This window comes from Apteryx mantelli, chromosome 21 (assembly GCF_036417845.1).
Source record: "Apteryx mantelli isolate bAptMan1 chromosome 21, bAptMan1.hap1, whole genome shotgun sequence".
NCBI lineage: Eukaryota > Metazoa > Chordata > Aves > Apterygiformes > Apterygidae > Apteryx > Apteryx mantelli.
In genome coordinates, this window is record NC_089998.1 from 12,595,043 (window position 1) to 12,613,212 (window position 18,170).

General features: G+C 49.7%; 1 protein-coding gene across 1 annotated transcript in view; it reads left to right on the forward strand.

Moving 5' to 3' along the window:
- Window positions 1-7,719: 7,719 nt before the first annotated feature.
- Window positions 7,720-18,170, forward strand: part of GRIN1 (glutamate ionotropic receptor NMDA type subunit 1) — a 39,977-nt gene continuing 29,526 nt past the window's right edge. The window contains exons 1-3 of the mRNA XM_067308918.1: window positions 7,720-7,977; window positions 11,735-11,869; window positions 17,461-17,637. Coding sequence (XP_067165019.1) covers window positions 7,720-7,977; window positions 11,735-11,869; window positions 17,461-17,637 — 570 coding nt within the window. The remainder of the gene's footprint in view (window positions 7,978-11,734; window positions 11,870-17,460; window positions 17,638-18,170) is intronic.

Sequence of the window (18,170 nt, forward strand, 5' to 3'; positions counted from 1 at the left end):
GAGAACTGGCTGAATGGCAGAGCTCAGAGGGTTGTGATCAGTGGCACAGAGTCTAGTTGGAGGCCTGTAGCTAGCGGCGTCCCCCAGGGGTCGGTACTGGGTCCGGTCTTGTTCAACTTCTTCATCAGTGACCTGGATGAAGGCACAGAGTGCACCCTCAGCAAGTTTGCTGACGATACAAAACTGGGAGGAGTGGCTGATACGCCAGAGGGCTGTGCTGCCATTCAAAGAGACTTGGACAGGCTGGAGAGTTGGGCGGGGAGGAACCTCATGAAGTTCAACAAGGGCAAGTGCAGGGTCCTGCACCTGGGGAGGAATAACCCCATGCAGCAGTACAGGTTGGGGGTTGACCTGCTGGAAAGCAGCTCTGCTGAGAAGGACCTGGGAGTGCTGGTGGACACCAAGTTAAGCATGAGGCAGCAATGTGCCCTTGTGGCCAAGAAGGCCAATGGTATCCTGGGCTGCATCAGGAAGAGTGTTGCCAGCAGGTCGAGGGAGGTGATTCTCCCCCTCTCCTCAGCCCTGCTGAGGCCACATCTGGAGTACTGTGTCCAGTTGTGGGCTCCCCAGTCCAAGAGGGATGTGGCACTACTGGAGCAAGTCCAGCGAAGGGCTACAAAGATGATTAGGGGATTGGAGCGTCTCTCTTATGAGGAAAGACTGAGAGAGCTGGGCCTGTTTAGCCTGGAGAAGAGAAGGCTGAGAGGGGATCTTATCAATGTATACAAATATCTAAAGGGAGGGTGTCAAGAGGATGGGGCCAGACTCTTTTCAGTGGTGCCCAGTGACAGGACAAGAGGCAACGGGCACAAACTGAAACACAGACACTTCCATCTTAACATGAGGAAAAACTTCTTCACTGTGAGGGTGACAGAGCACTGGAACAGGTTGCCCAGAGAAGTTGTGGAGTCTCCTTCTCTGGAGATATTCAAAACCTGACTGGTGCAATCTGTACAACATGCTCTAGGTGACTCTGCTTGAGCAGGGGAGGGGTTGGACTTAGACGACCTCCAGAGGTCCCTTCCAACCTCAGCCTTTCTGATTCTGTGATGTTCCCCAACATGCTCTGTTTTGAGTGCAGTGAGGCCAAAGACTGAAAGAAGCCTGGATCATCTAAGGAGCATGCCATGTAGGCTGCCCCGTGGGCAGTAGCATATCATGCCCTGGCAGGGAGAGGGGTGACCAGGATTAGAGTTCCTGCAAAACTTTGCCAAATCCACGTCAGGAAGGACAGCAAAGACCCAGGCAGTACTCCCACTGAAGGAAAGAAAAGCATATATCAGAATCTTGCTGGACATCTAGCCAGCACACAAGGAAGTCAAAGCAGCAGCATTGAATGTGGGTGAGGACTGAGGAGATCTCTTCCCCCTCCAACCTCAGGCTGCTCTGCATCATTTACTGCATGACCCAAGCCCAGGCTCCAGCATCCTCTGAGATGAAGACTGATTTGAAGGTAGTCTTCCCAGCAGTGATTACTCTTTCTGAGAGCTCCTTTTCAGCTTCAGATATGCAGCGGGCCCAGAGAACTAGAGGTCTCTGAGGATGGATGTCCCATCTCCTGAGAACCCTTTGGGAACACTGCAGTGCAGGACCATGGTGTGCAGGCAGCCAAAGCCCAGGAACCTCTCAGCTGGGAATGGTTTTCCAGTAGAAAACCAGAATTTTTGTCAAAATGAGAGTTTCCCTACAGAGGATTTCAAACACATGAATGCTGTTTTCTGTCAGAACATTATTCCAGTAGAAATTCCCATGCATTTGTAGTTTATATTTGACTGTGTGTTTATGTGCATTCAGTTCCTTCTGATTTCACAGAAGCTGTTTGTGTTTCTCACCATCTTTGCCTCAGGTCATTGAGGTTCTGTGTCCCATCCTTCCCTCTTCCTGATCACCAGAACATCTCCTTGCCTCTGGAACCCTTTGATATCCCAAAACTAGGCTAACTGCAGCCAACCTAGTGAATGCCTGGCTTCCTTGGATGAAGACAAAGCACTGGTGAATGGTATAACTACTCCTACACCCAGGTAACTCAGTGATGAGGTAAACGATGCAGAGTGGCCTGATGATGGAGGGGGAGAGATCACCTCAAGTCTCCTCACATGCTGCAGGATGCTGCTGCTCCAACTTCTTCGTGTGATGACAGGGACTGCAGAGGTGACATGTGCTGTGATTGAGAGGGTGGCAAGGGCTCTCTGAGCCCTAGATGTTGTGCCCTGCAGGGAAAGCTGAGCAAACCCAACAACGATGCCCATTGCTAGACGAGCAGCTCTGTGCTGTCCCTGACGTTGGAGCAGGGAACCATGCTGCCTAGCAACTACACACATCTGAAATGCAGAGCAAGCTGTGCTGAGTCCTTTTTGGCTGTGAAAATATTTAGGGAGAATGTAAGACCTGCTTAGGGATTGCAGGCCATCCAGCGTGTCCTTTCTGGGTGCCATCTGGAGGAGACTGTGAGTCAGAGACAGAATGTACAATGGCAGCAGCTGAATTTAAACAGCTGCTCAGATACGTTCACCTTGGTCTCCATCCCATGGTCCTCCCTGCCAAAGAAATAATGCCTTTGGGTGAGTTACTCCCCAGGCAGACACAGGGCCCTTGCCTGTCAGTCTGGCTGGATCACAGACGTGTGATGGGGACGTCCCTCCCCAGTGTCCCAGCTGCTCAAACAAATCACATCCCTGGCAGGCTGAGTGGAGAGGAGTGTGCTACACTGTGAGTCCAGGAGGGCAGTGAGGAGACACAGACAGCCCCTGCACTGCCTTCCCTCTCCATCATCCCTGACAGCTGTCTGACCACCACCTGAAGCCCACCTTGTGCTGTGGGCTTACTGCTGTTCTCTGTCCCTGGCCCAGGTCATGCTTGTGTTGACCATGTGGCTGAGAGCCATCGATGCCTAGTTTCCTCTGTCTGCAGGGTACCCATGGCATGGAATTCCCCTGGATGGCATTAAGATGCCAGAGCAACAGAAACGTGAGAGATGATGAAGCTGGGCAGGAAGCCTTGGCCCAGGCATGGAGACTGCAGGAGGAGGGGAGGGATGCAGTACATCAGGAAAGCCTTATTCCAAATTCACCATCCTGATGCCCTAGGACACCATCCCAGTCTGTGCTGGAGTCATCCCACAGCAGTGCTCACCATTGAGGGCATGACTATAGAAGTAGTTGCTCTGGCTAAAAAGTGTGTGACTGGGAGTCCTGACAGCTGGGAATACCACGTGAGCAGTGTGGCCCTGCTGTCTGGGGATGCTGCAGTCTTGCTGGTCCAAATGCTTCACTTCTGCTCTCAGCAATTAGGCCTGCAGCTGAGGGAAACCCTCGCATGCTCTGCCCCTCTGGAGAAAACTATGGCAAGTCCTTGCCCTTCCAGGCAGATCACTCACAAGTGTGGTAGTGAAACAATGCCATTTTCATCATAAACGTGTCATTCTGCAAAGGTAGAGCTTTGTCTTACTAAGTTGATGATGTTTTCACAATAAATCTATAGCATTTTATGGCTTTCTGAAAAGGCTGGCTTAGCCACTGTCTGCATTGCCCTAGCTTTTGTGGCTGAGAGTTGGGGGAACGAGGGTGATCACAAGGCCTAAACTGCTCACAGGCAACACTTGTCTCCAGCAAGAGTTTCAGATGAAGGTCTGTGTGCCACATGCCTCACCTGCAGCTCATAGATACTTGATCTGGCTGTTTGCATGGGAAAAGTCATGCATTACTGTTTCACAGGTGCTCAGAAACCCTAGGAAAGCATCCACAAAAAGGCAGTGATCTGTCGTTGCTCCTGGTAGGTGACAAATCTGGGAACACCAGGTCAGCATGCTCTGAGGGTTGACTGGCAGACTTTATTCAGCCTTACCTCTTTTATAGCAGCTTATGACAGTTTTTTTCCAAATATTTTTGGGGCTCTTTTCACCAGGTTTTCAGCCTCCTTGTAAAGAATATGGTCACCAGATCTGGCAATGCTTCTATCTGGGAATCCTCAGTGCTTCACAGAGAAACTCCATCATTGCCTGCTACTATTCTGACACATCAGGAATACATCCAAGAAGAACATTGGCTCTTTTTGTTTTCAAAAATCATGTTCAACTGCTGTCTTTTCTGACCCACTAATCAGTATTAGACACCACCAAATCCTTTCCACAGTCCCTATTTCTGCTGCATCTGCTGTTCTATCCTAAGGTCAGGACTTACAATACTTACTTCTACTTAGGTGGCTGTGCACTGACTGTCTTAAAATATGTTTCAGTATGCTCAGTTTATCATATGATTCCAATTACTCAGCATCATTATTTGCTATTTCACAAATATTATCAGCAGTGATTGCTTCCAGAACAATGATAAAAATATTGAAGTATCAACCATGTCTCAAATCTTGTCATATTTGTAGGAATACCTACATTTAGCTTGAGTTCTTCACTAACAATTGCTTTTAGAGATGTGACATAGGCCATTCAGTATGTGATTTACTTATTTTATATCTTAGTTTAACCACTCCAAAGTCTTGGAGCTGTAAGTAAAATGTATTACAGTAGTCTGTGCTACAGCCATGCAGTTGCTGCTATCATTTAAATTTTAACTTTCTCAGACTAAGAATTTAGTTTTTTTGACAGCTCCATGATGACTGGCATGAATCATATATTTCTATAATTTACAAAATTCCATATTACCTTTTCCACTGTTGGGACTGATGTCTTACCCCCAGGCAGATAAAATTTTCAGCTGAGTTCAGTGCTGCTCCCTTCAAGCCTCTACATTTTAGGCTGATTTACTCTGGCCAAGGGAGGAATTACACCATTCACCGGGCATGGGACATCACACAAACATAAGCTTGTCCGACTCTCTTGCATCCAGAATGTGCTAGACACAAAGAGCAGTATCATACTATGCACATACTAATGTCTTCCTTTTACAGACAACTTTATTAAGTGCTTGTACCAAACCATGGCTAAGGAGGTTGCCATGAGATTCAAGAAGGCAGCCATAGGAAAAACAAACACCATCACTCACTGCAGAGTCTTCACAAGGATCAGCTGGTGGATGCAATTGTGTTTGCCATTTACACAGCTTCCACCCTGGGAAAACCCTGCATGCACCCATTGCCTTCAGATGTTCAAAGAGCTTGAAGACACAGCAAGTGTGGAAGTCATGCAGTGACAACATCTGTGCTGACTGAGTCTTGCTGCTTGAGTTTGTGATCTAGGCTGTTCCTGATGCCAGGACAACATGGCTCAGTGGGAGGCATGACCTGAGAGGGAAGCAGGCATTTCTCAGACCTCTGCAATGGTGCCAGGAACAATAGTCTCTGCAGAAAAAAAAGAAAAAAGAAAGAAAGAAAAAAAAAAGGAGACACATAGGAAAGACACTGGCTTCTGCCTATGATCACCCTAGACTCATGGGCAACACAAGAGGGGCTCAGGAACTGTACTCATTTTTCTACCAACAGATAAATCCAGACACTAAGGAGAAAAGACCTTTTGCACTGCAATGTGAGCAAGCTAAAAAATATTTCTAAGCCTGCCTTTTTCCTTCATCTTCTCTGTTAAGTCCCTGGCTGTGGTCAGGTCTTGCCCTTAGTATTGTACTTCTGCCCTCATATCCACCAGGGTCAGGGGCTGTATAGGCCCAATTGAAAATAGTTGGTTCCCAAACAACCTACTGAAAATATATCAGGCAGGTGGAGGAGAGAACACAGTCAAATGTGTGCAGTCTAAGTGTATGGATGCAACTCTCTTTACTTATCTGCATCCCAGGTCACACTGGGTAGACAGAGCCATGCATGAGTACTGAGAAGTCCTCATCTCCATGCTTGGAAGAATAGGAATAAAACAGTGGCACTGAAAAGGGTAAAATGCGCTTGGATGTCTTTACTGAGAGCACAGCAGGGTTTGATGTGGAGTTCCACACAAAGCATTGTGAGAGTTAAGATGAAGTGGGGCCATTTGCATTATCTCACAGAGTGCGTCATAGCTGCTATAGGTTTTGCTGCTTTTTCCAAGCAAATGTCTGCAGCTTCTCTGAGTGGGTCTCATAACTAGAAGGGTGCTTTGCAGCACAGTATCCCCTCATGTGCTGAGACCCTGCAGCATTACACAACAGCCATTTTGCTTCTGCAGCTTCTTCTGAGTGCGTGTGGAGAATGTGGGACACAGACAAAATGGTTTCCATGGCAACCTGCACTTCAGAGATGTCAGTGAGAAAATTTGCGTTGGGGGAAAAAAATTCTGCTTCAACTCACGTTGCAAGCAAGCGCAGAGGTGGGCTGTGGCAATACCCTAGAAATGGCTGATGTAAAAATATCTCTGGTGATTTTTCTTCTGCAGTGCTCAGTCTGCTCTCTTTCTTGGCTGGTATACAGTGGGCTGGTTGATGGCATTTGTCCCATGCAGTTAGAAAGCAACACCCTGTAGCTATCTGCAACCCTTTTGTTTTTTTCCAGAAAGGCTGAAGTAGCAGCTCTGGAGAACTCTGTTGGCTTCTTCCTTCTGCCCCTGGAACTGGAAATGGTCCAGGAGTGAAAACTCAGTCCTCTTCAGCCATGGAGTTGGACTGTCCTCCAGATGTTGGCCATTAGCTGCTGTGACTCCATTTCCTCTGGGGGTGGTTAGTGACAGCCTAGAGGCAGATAGATAAACAGAATCCCAAGAAATCTCTTCAGCAGAGAAATACTAAGGCAAAATTCCAGGAACAACGGAGTGAACTTTATGGAGGAAAATGGCTAGTCCCCATATTGAGGTAACACCTGGGAGAGTGATGTCTCTACGTAGAGAGACAGATCAAAGACAAGGAATGAGGTGAGCGACTGATTAGCCTCTCTGGTCAAGAGATGTGTTGGCCAAGGGAGAGTTCTCCAGCACTGGAGTGAACAGAGACCCTGACGGTGTTCATGTCACAGACAACTCTCCCTGGCCAGGGCTGGAAATGTGTGTTATTCAGAGACACTGCATAACTGGGAATATTTTTTCTGCAGAAAATCTCGGCTCAGCTGAAGCACATATGCCTCCCAAAGTAACACGGATTCACAGAGCACAGATGGGCTTGTGAACAGCACTGCAGCTGAAAAGATGAAAAGGGAGGAGCTGAACCTCCAGAAGATGCTCTCCATTTGCTCTCCACCGTGGCTGGAGGCTCAGCCACACTTGAGCTCTGGCCACTGCACCCTTTCTAGCAGTGCAAGACCCACTCCCCAGCCCTGGAGTCCTTGAGGTTCCTGCAGCCTTCCCAGGGATGGCTTCACACCACCCTCCCAGGAAGGTCTGGCTTGCCGCTCCTCCTCAGGTGCCCGCGTTGGTCAGCCCGGAGTGAGCAGGAACGCGGGGTCCACACGGGGTCCCACATCTAGCAGCCCTCCCCAGTGCACTCCCGCGTCCCCCGCCGCCAGCCCCCGCCGGGGTCTGCCCGGGAGGCAAGCCGCAGCCGCGGCGGGGCGCGGGGCGGCGGGCGGGCCGGGAGGAGGGCTCTGCGGCAGCGCGGGCCCCGCGGAGCGGGAGGAGCCGGCGGCGGGCGGAGCGGCGCGGCGCGGCGCGGCGCGGCGCGGAGCGGAGCGGCGGTTCAGCACCAGGGAGAGCGCCCCGCGCCGAGCCGAGCAGCGCCGAGCCGAGCAGCGCCGAGCCGCGCCGGGCCGGACCGGGCCGGGCCGCCCTATGGGGCCGAGCTGAGCGGCGCGGCCGGGCGCGGCGGACCCTGTGCGGCGGGGCGCGGGCGGAGAGCCCGGGGGGCTCCGGGCCGCCCGTGGATGAGCACCATGCGGCTGCTGCTGCTCGCCCTGCTCTTCTCGTCCTCCTTCGCGCGGGCCGGCTGCGACCCCAAGATCGTCAACATCGGCGCGGTGCTGAGCACCAAGAAGCACGAGCAAATCTTCCGCGAGGCGGTGAACCAGGCCAACAAGCGGCACGGCACCTGGAAGCTCCAGCTCAACGCCACCTCGGTCACGCACAAGCCCAACGCCATCCAGATGGCTCTCTCTGTCTGCGAGGACCTCATCTCCAGCCAGGTACCCCCGGGCCAGCACCCCCCGCCGCCGCCGGACCCCTCCGGCCGCCACCTCGCCGCCCCCCGCCCCGAGGCCCCGCCGCGGCCGGGAGGGCGCCGAGCCGCGACCCCCGCGGGCACAGCGCCCCCGTCCCGACGCGGCCCCGCGACAGCCCCCGGCCACCCCCGCGGGGACTCGGAGTGGGGCAGAGCCGTGGGCAAGCGGGCTCCTGCCCCGCTGCCCCGGGGTGCCGCCAGCCTGCTGCCTGCATTGCAGCCTTTATGTAAGAGCAGTGGGGCTGCATGCACTGCCACACCAGCGCACACACACGCCGGGTGCACACAGAGGCTTGCGCACACATATAGCACAGAGAGGCACAGGCCATGACATGCCTACACACACTGTGTGCACACACGGACACACACACAGTACCGTGGGTGCATATGTATTGTGCACAGACACACATCACCAGGGCATGCACCGGCACACACAGCACTATGTGATATGCACACACATGGGCATGGAGGGCAGCATGGATGTACACACATCAGGTGCACACTCACATCACTGTGGGCATACACATGGGCATGTGCTGCTGCATGCGCACGCATCATATGCACACACATCACTGTGCAAACATGGGTATGCAGGCACACCACTGCCTGTGTACACCCATACCACTGTGTGAACACACTGCCACACACACATGCCACATGCATGCACACACCTATGTGTACACACAAGCATGCACTGCACCATGCATACACACATGCACATTTTGCCACATATACCTACACCACTGCTTGCACTAGAAACACACGAAGAATGCTGCATGTACACACACAGCATTATGCACACACCTTCAGATGCATACATTTGAACGACTGTGCACCAGAGCTGCACACACACCCATCACACCAGGTACACACACAGCACCATTGCCCCCCCAACCAACATCATACACTGCACAGGGCAGACATGCAAGCACACACACTACCGCACACATGCACATGAAAGAGGTAGACACATGCCTACACAGATTGCAGTACACACTTAGACACTGCATGCACTCACATACACACAGTGTGCAGGCACATCACAGAGAGGTGCATACACACCGATGCACACAGGCGTGGGTAACAGAGCACACTGTGCATGCATGCACACACACATGCACACACACACACATGCACACACGCACACACTCCCCCAGCTGGGCACCTCCTGTCCTCATGTGTCAGTCTCAGCAATTTGCCGAGCCCACCACAGTACATGCCCCCCACCCCGAGCACAGCAGGCACAGAAGAGACCAGCCAGAATCCACCTTCCCCCAGGCAACAGGTGCAGCCCAGGTCCCCAGGGTGCTGCATGCCTCTGCCCTGGGCAGCTTGATGCCTGGCCGCTGCCATTTCCCCTGTGTGTGCTCTGGGTGCTGACCTCAGCTAACCAGCACTGTTCCCCCAGCTCTGGGCTGGCTGGTGGGCAGATAGGCACATACAAACCCACACCTCAAACACAGACTTGTGCTTATGTACAGACACACACATATATGTGCACAAAGTGTGTGAAAACATGCACCACACAGACTCATGCTCACCAACTTGCGCACAGAAATTCATGTATGGCACACACAAAGGCAGCAAGGGGAAGGGAGCTGAGGGGCAGGAGGTGCAAAGCACAGCAAAGCTGACACATTCACAGATCAGCTTCCTAATGTCGAGATGAAGGATGGTTGGAGAGATCCCCAGGGATGCTGGCAGAGCCAGGCAGGAAGCACAAAGCAACCTGTAAAAGATATTTGGTGCCTGGCTGGGAACAGAGAGAAGGTTCAGTTGGGTCAGGAGGTGCATGGCTGCATGTACACACACAGCATTATGCACGCACCTGGGCTGGGATGAGGCTTCATTTAAGCAACTCACCTAATCAATATCTATGCTTCCATGCCACCTCTAAGGCCTTGCCCCAATGACAAACCTTGCAAAGCCCTAGGCTGGTGCTGATCTTGGCTTGGGCAGGGTAGCTGCCCCCATGGGCCACCAGGTGGGCAGTGGGGCATGTGGGCTTGTGCAGAGAGGCTGCAGTCCCACTCTGGGGGGCACAGGGGCAGCTGTCTCTGTTAAGTCCCAAGGCGACAGCCCAGCAGTGTGGAGGGGGCTGCAGGTCCCACTTTCTGGGTGTCAGGGCACTGTGGGGTGGCTATGCCTTCCCGGTGGGCAGGGAGTCTCCTGGCTCTGCTGCCCTTGCATGGGGAGGACACAGTCATGCTCTGTCCTTGCTTGCTGGCGCTAAGCCCGAGCAGGGGGGCAGTGAGGTAGAGGAAAGCCTGGAAGCCCGCGCATGCAAAATGGCTCCTCTGTCAGCTGGTGTGCTGCACAGTGTAGCTCTTGCCCCTGCACAATCTCCAGCCTCTCCCTCCTGTGTCCAGATCCCTGCCCAAACCTAGCTCCCCAAGGTCCTGGTGCGTAGCCACACTCTGCCCTCCTCCTCCTGGCTCTGGTTGCCCCAGCCCTGCCAAGCGCTCCCTTCTCCTCTCCCTCTGCCAGCCTCCTTCCCCATCCCCCCACGTCAGGCATGAGTGCTGCACTGGGGACTCCTCCTCCTGCCCCCCCCATACCCGTTAGGTGCTCTCCCCCAACCCCTTTCTGGGTAATTCCTCCCTTCACTGATAGTAAGGTCTCCAACCCCTGCCACCAGCCCTCTCTGCATCCTCTGCTTTCTCCCCCCAATGCCAGGCAGTATCACCAGCCTTCCCACCCAGTTCTCAAGTCCCCCTTCTTCAGGTGCTTTTCATCATCCTCTCCTGTCCTAGCAAGTTGTCCTCCAGCCTCGGTGCAGAGCATGTCCTGGGGCTTGGGCAGATCTTTGGAGGAGGGAAGAAATGTTATTTCCTCTTTGATATCAAATTCCTTGCACTGATTTACCCCAGCTAGAGCTCTGACCTGGTGGCTGTCACCAACAGGGGTCATTCCCTGTGCTGTGAAAGTGCATTATTGTAACAAAGGATCCCCCAGGGATTACCTGGTTTCTTCCCCTTCAGTTTAAAAACAAAACAGGATCCTGCTGGAGATCAAACTCCCAGCCCTTTAATAACAGCAGGATCTTGCTGAGATCCTCTTCCTCTGTTTTGGTATAACCCAGATCCCTAAGCAGGATGGACCACCATGAACTTGTCCCATATTGCCCAGGTGTTCTGAGGGCAGATTCCAGCTCTCCTTGCCTGAGAGCTGATGATCCTCCCTCTGCCCCCCTCTGCCTCCCTGGCTTTCTGATTTCTGTGCATGTTCAGGGCCAGATGGCTGATTTGCTCTGTGGCTCTGCACTCTTTCTCCTGCTCAGAGTCCCAGCTGACCACTTTATTTGTAATAGTCCTCAGAGGAGAATTACAACTGAGTATTAAATGTGTGGTTAAAGAAATCGCATTACACAGTGTGACTGTAAGGGAGATGTTTCCCTTTAATCTGTAATCCATGAAAGTTATTAGTTTAGCAATCCGAGCAGCTAGGCGCAGCTTTTCCATTAAGATGCAACCCTGAACAGACCCATTGCCTCTGAGCGGGCTGCAGTCTGAGGCAGTCACAGGCTTGCAAACAGCCCTCTCCACACCATCGCTGGGACATGCTTGCCAGTGCAGTTGTTGCTATGCTGTTTCCGATATTCGAATGATCTTATCATGTTAACATGGGGCTGTTTAACATTGCGGAAAAGAAAAGGAAAATCACACTTGATGGCCAATGTGCTCCTGTGAAATAATGTTTGTGTCATGTATCCTGTCCTACAGGTCTATGCAATATTAGTTAGTCACCCTCCTGCTCCAAATGATCACCTAACACCAACACCCGTATCATACACAGCTGGCTTCTACAGGATCCCTGTCATTGGTCTGACAACACGCATGTCTATATATTCTGATAAGGTAACTGATGCATGTTTCTAGTATAGTACCTCATACATGTGGTGTAAATCAGGAGTGCCCATCAGGAGGATTAATGTTATCTGCAATAGCCTGCCTATTTATATGTCTGTATGCCTATCCATCCATCCATCCACCCTCTCCAGTTAAATCTGCAGCTCCCTCTCTTTCTCTTGCATTCCCTTGTACATTATTTTTTCACAGCTGTCAGTGTTGACCTACATAGTGCTGGATGATTTCTGCAGCGTTTCTCTCTCAGGCTGCTGGACTCATAGCTCTTTAGCCAAACCAAATGCATGAACTAGCTCCTGCCCTGCTCACTAGTGATAGCTGGAGCATCCTGGATGCTCCTCAGATGGGGAGAACTTGTTAAGGTGCAGGAGGATCCTAGTGATGCCTGTACATTGGGCAGGAGCTCTCTGGGGTTTGAAGTTGTTTGGTTCCTTTTACTTTCTGGGCTTATATGATATTGGTAGGAGAGACAACAGAATTGACTAATAAGTTATCCTAAGGCTTTAAATGACATTCAGTCGGGTCAGCACTCAAGAAAGAGGTTCAAATTCCAGGTGCCCAAACCAGTGTCTGTCTCTATGGAAACCCAGGGGGGTCAGTCTGGATGAGATCCTGCTGTATGCAGAGGGCTGGTTCCTGCCAGGTTGGTGGGCAATGCCCTGGCCTGTGTGTTAAGATGCTTCCGTGGCTGGCTCTTCCCCTGGATGCTCTCAGCTAACAGCTGATCTTGCAAAGACTCTTCTTGGTTAACAAAGGCAAAGGGAGCAGCTTAGCAGGACCAGGCCATTCACATGCCATTACAGCCCTGCTGTTAAGGCAGCCTTTGTGGAGAATTTTGTTCAGGTACATAAGCTTAGTGATTGAGATCAGGCCTGTTTCAAAGAACAAATACATCTTTGGAAAATGTGAATATTCACAAATGCAAATGTTCAGTGCGAAAATAGTCACTCTGCCCACATACTAAATGAAGCCAAATTTCAGGAGGTGAGGAGCAGCAGGCTCCCAGAGACCCAGGCAGCAGGACTTCTCTGCTGGAGCAGTGGCAGGTCATGGTATCTCTCAGCAGGTAAAACTGTGGGAGAACGACCAGCAAGCAGTGGCCATGGCAGTGACAGAAGTGGTGGCTAGCGTAGGCTGGGAGCTCTGGCATTCCCTGTCAGGGTTCTGTCAGGCACTGTTAGAAGGAAAAGGGATGATAGCAGAGCTGGCAAACCAAGGGGGAGGTGCAGCAGAAGGCAGGAAATACTCAGGGGGGATTTGGTTTGTGCTGCCTTGTGGAAGGGATAGATCTGATCAGCAATGTCACCGAGGGGGACTCTGTCACACTGCACATGATGCCAGGGAGAAGGATATCCACGTCCACACAGTTATCAGTCCAGTTTCTTCTCAGCTGAGCTGTGCTCACTGAAGCAGATTAGCTGCCATTTCCACAGTAAGAGCTTGTGCTGAATTTGCCATGTTCACCCTGAGGGGGTGGGGAGTTTTCCATTCAGTGTCCACTTCAGCTGTTTTTTTCCCATTTAAAATATGTTTTCAGCAAAAGTGACTCTAAAAAAACAACTGTCTTTCAGATCTGGAGGAGCAACCCACTGTGGCGGCAGGGAGAATATTTGCCTCCCACTGAATATTTGCCTCCCACTGAATATTTGTGGGTGTTCAGCAGGTACAGGACTGCTGGGTGCACTCACCAAGCAGGGACTTAGCAAGCAGGCCATCTGCTTGCACCAAGCATGTCTCACTCCTCTGAGCATCCCTGCCACGCAGGTCTCATGTGCAGCCTCCATCACTCCAAGACAGCCGGGGGCTTGAGGGCTTTGAGCTCCCTACAGAGAGGGAAATTGCAGGTAGATGCTGGTGCAAAAGCAAGGACTGAGTGGGGAGAGGAGCAGGGTGCAAGGATGTTGAATAGTGGACCAGCAGGAGCTGGGAGGCACAGCAAAGGTGGAAGCGGAGTGGGGCACAGAGTGGACCTGCCCCCTACCCACAGGCAGGTCCAAGCAGAAGACAACAGTCTGCTGCTCTGCTGCCAGTTCCCTTTCATTAGCTCAAGGGCAAAGGACTGGTGTGGCTCTGGTAATGCAGGTGTGGACGGGACGGTGTAAGGACCCTGTGCAGGACAGGACGGCCCTGCTGGTGCAATACTGAGAGATTCATCTGAATCCCTTTTTAGTTTTCAGTGATCAGTTTATTTATTTATTTATTTTTTTTTTAATTCAGGAAATTATATCTTTCATCTTAGTTTCTATGGAAACAAGCTTGTAAGATCACTTTGTGTGTATGCCCCTGATTGTTTTTGAAGGCACCAGCCAATTTTAGCTAAATTTCTCAGAGGGTTGAAGTCTCAAAGTTAATTATGGTACTCCTAAGTCCAGGCTGACAGGGGGAGGAGAGGCATGGGCTTCAGCACAGACAGGTTTGCCCATATCTTTTGATGCTCTCAGAGCATCTCCAGTCAAGCATAGCGGTCCATGCGCTGTAGCCAGTTTTTCAATGAAGAGACCTGAGGGAAGCAAGCTTTATTACTCCCAATATTCAAAGAACTACTTGTTCTAGAAACAGTATTGCAACTGTGAAGATAAAACACTCAGGCTTGGCAGCCTTTGTTTGGCCTCCCTTTTAAATACATCTTATAAAATGATTCCCTGTTTTTTCACCAAGATCCTCACCTCATTCAGCACAGTCCTGGGATAAACCAGCCTGCACAGTGAAGGGGATCTCTGAAATCCCTTTCTCCTTTGAGTGAGTGGAAGGTGAACAGGGAACTCCAAGAACAGATACCAAGTTCTCATGGTAAAGGCAGCTGACTGGTGAACATCACTATGATATCCATCATTATGGAGAGCCCTTTGTGGAATCCATATGGGCTAAGCACTGCAAAAAATCAGACTCTGACCTTCTCATGCTGGTCCACCAGAAGGAACAAGATAGACTATTATTTTTGTGTCTCTGTTCCCATGTGGAAATTGGGATAATTTACATCTCCTTCCTTTTCCGAAGGGATCTTGTAAAAACTTACTAATATTTGAAAAAGATGAAACGACATTGAGAGCCACCTGTGTCCACTTTGAGGTCTAGATTCTGCTTCAAACAATATTTTCTTCTGCAGAAAAAGAGTTAAGTGAGGAAGCATAGGGCTGAGCACTCAAGTTTCAGCAGAAGACAGGAGGATATTGCAGAAGCTGTTCTTCAGTTCAGATTTGCATTTCTAAACTAGATTACTGTGAGTGATTTCCACACTCACATTCCAGCAGTCTCAGTGAGCAGCAGGACTACTCAGAAGAGAGCAAATGATGTGAAGCCTCCAAAAAGTCTTACAAGACAAATTGTTGATTTGCAGTTGGGAGCATTTTTACTGTGTGCCTGATCTGAAGGGAGCAGGTTATGACCCATAACAGCTCAAATTTAAAGCACTTGTAGCAGCACTTCATGGACAATGCCTGACAAGCAGTTCAGCTGAAATGAATTAACATACAGTGTTGGTTGTCTCACAGATGTTGAAGTAAAACATCAGGTGTTAAAAAAATTGTTGACAAACAACTTCATTGTGAAATTTCTTTCTCTGAACCTTGGGGTATATATAGTTATGACATTCAGGAAAGCCAGGATCAGTTTAAGCAGCATTTTGGCAACTACTGGATGCAAGCTTGTTGAGAAACTAGAAAGTAGTTTCATGCAATATTTTGAAATTTCAAAGCTGTTTTCATTTCAAAGGGAATGAAGTAAGTTCAAGTTTGATTTTCAAGTTTTCTATCCTGTAAAAACTTTCTGATATATATTTTTTGGGGGGGGGAGTATTAGCTATTCTATTCTTCTTCCCTTTCTTTTTTCTCTTCTGATTTTTCTTTACTTTCCTGCATTTCCTTAAACCAGTTAAAAATACTCAGGGATAGGGGAAACGACAACCATGGGCGTTTCTGCTGGGAATCATGGCTCATGAGTCATCTGAGCTCCCATTACAGTCAGAGGGAGAGAAGCAGGCCCTTCTCTTGTGCCGCTAGCCTGAGCTCTTTTAGATATCTACCTCAGGAGGAGTGGGGCTGGACATGGAAGTGCTTAGGTTTCTCCACTGCCTACAAAGGGAGACTGAACAACATTCAGGTGGAGACCACATTTGTTCTTCCCACTGTTCGTCCCTCTGGGCTTTTTCCTGATCCTGTAGATTAATATTGGGCTTATGGGGCAAACAGTGTTTCTCTTGCTCTTTGCATGATTGGGAATGTTTGTATCATTCATACAAAACTGCTCTTCAGTGACACTTGTTAAGTCTCTCCTGATTCGTTTCCACGTTAAATTAAGCAGCCACAGTCTTCTCAGTCCCTGTAATCTGGAAATATTTCTGCTGCTTTTGGTATTTTTGCTGCTACCTCAGAGCCTCTGTTGTTTCTGTGTTTTGGTACAAAGTGGCAGAACTGACCTGATATCCCTGGTAAGGGCAGAGTGTTAAGAGATGTGACCGTGACAGAATAAGTATTATTTTCTGTATGTTCCATAGCTTGCTTTGACCTTGTCACCATGTAGTATGTGAGGAAAAGGAGTTAGCTGATCTGCTCCTTCCTCCCATGTGGTTCCATGGCAAATGAGACACTTTTTCCCTTCTAGAGTAAATTACTGTGGCCTAATCAGGACATTTGTAACCAGTGCTGGAGCAGATCCTTGGATAGTCAGTTCTGGACTAGCCCTCTTTGGTTCAGAGGACCATCTCAGCCCATAAAAAAAAATGCTGTGTTGCTCATCTTTCTGTCCTTTCCTGTTTAGACCTCTGACTCCCTCCAGAAATTAGCTATTTTTTCAAGCAGCGTCCATGCTGAGCCTAAGCACTTTAATTTTCTAATATTTGACTCTAGGGCCTTTTGGAAAAGCTGCATTTTTTTGAAACCTTTGCGTCAGCTACAACCTTTGATTCAATTGCTCCCCAAAGAGTACTGCACTTAATTATGCTGGAATTGCTATTGCTCAATCATCCAACCATAATGATGTCTTTAACCAAATCAGATAGGTTAGCCGGGGCATGAGTCCAGAGCTGTGTCTCTTCCTGTGTACTGCTGTGGAATAAGCTGACCTAGAAAAAGCCAAACAGCATGCTGTAAAACTGCTTTTCTGAACTTCTCTCATGACAAATGATTGGTATATACCTGTGTGTACCTGCAACTGCTCCTTATTGCTCTCTGAAGGGAATTCGTTTTCTTTTTGATGTCCACAGCACTGCATGCTCAATAACATTTTCAAATAATCAGAAGAAAAGGCTATATTTGCACTGAATGTTTCTGACTTCATTCCTGGATAAGCTTTTCTTCACCATGCATTTATTGGCTACAAAGCAAAAAATCCTCTCTCCCATGCACTGGATTAACCACAAAAAAGTAGGAAATCAGAGCAAGTATCTGCTTCTCAGTCAAAAGAAAGGAGTGTAGATACCAGAGGCCAGCTAAAGGTTTGCAACTCAGAGGACTGCCAAAAATTGCTGCTCTACTTCTTTGACCTAGTGATCCCTACCCTGTCTGTGCGAACTTGCCCATTCCTTGAGATGTACCCTGGCAGATGACCCACACTAGTCTATGTTTAGCTCTTGTTCTTCCTTGCAGAGCATCCACCTGTCCTTTTTGCGCACAGTCCCACCATACTCTCACCAGGCCAACGTCTGGTTTGAGATGATGAGAGTCTTCAACTGGAATCACGTCATTCTGATAGTCAGTGACGACCACGAAGGTCGTGCTGCACAAAAGAAGCTGGAGACCCTCTTGGAGGAGAGAGAGTCCAAGGTCAGTCCCTAAATATTGTCTTGTAACTTTGTTTAAGCAACAACAAAACTAGAAGTCTCGGGCTGTTGTATGTATGTAGATTTCTGTATGTAAAACACCTTTTCTTTCCATTGTAACATGGCTAACATGCTTAAAGCATCAACAGTGTCTGACTAGTACCTGACAGAACTTTGTACTTTATTCATTTCACTTGCTTTGCCATGGTCAAAATCTCCTACATGTAAATCGACTACAAAATGAAGGGAAGGATAACCTGGAGCTCTGCAAATACCTCGCCCAAGATTCCCACCTAAGGAGAGGACCAGTCGCTCAGCTTAGGGAAGCACCTGCCCCACTTACAGCCACCCAGGGGCCAGTCTAGACCCAGCAATGCCAAACCAACCCAGAAAAACAGCTTCTGAATTGGCTAACTGGAGCTCACCTTAGTGGTTAAGGAGGGCCAAAGGCAGCTGGCACATTGATGCACAGAGGTATAATGCACCCTCTCTATAAAGCTGTCAGCTCTGAGGTGGTAAGTCGATGCCCCAGTTCCC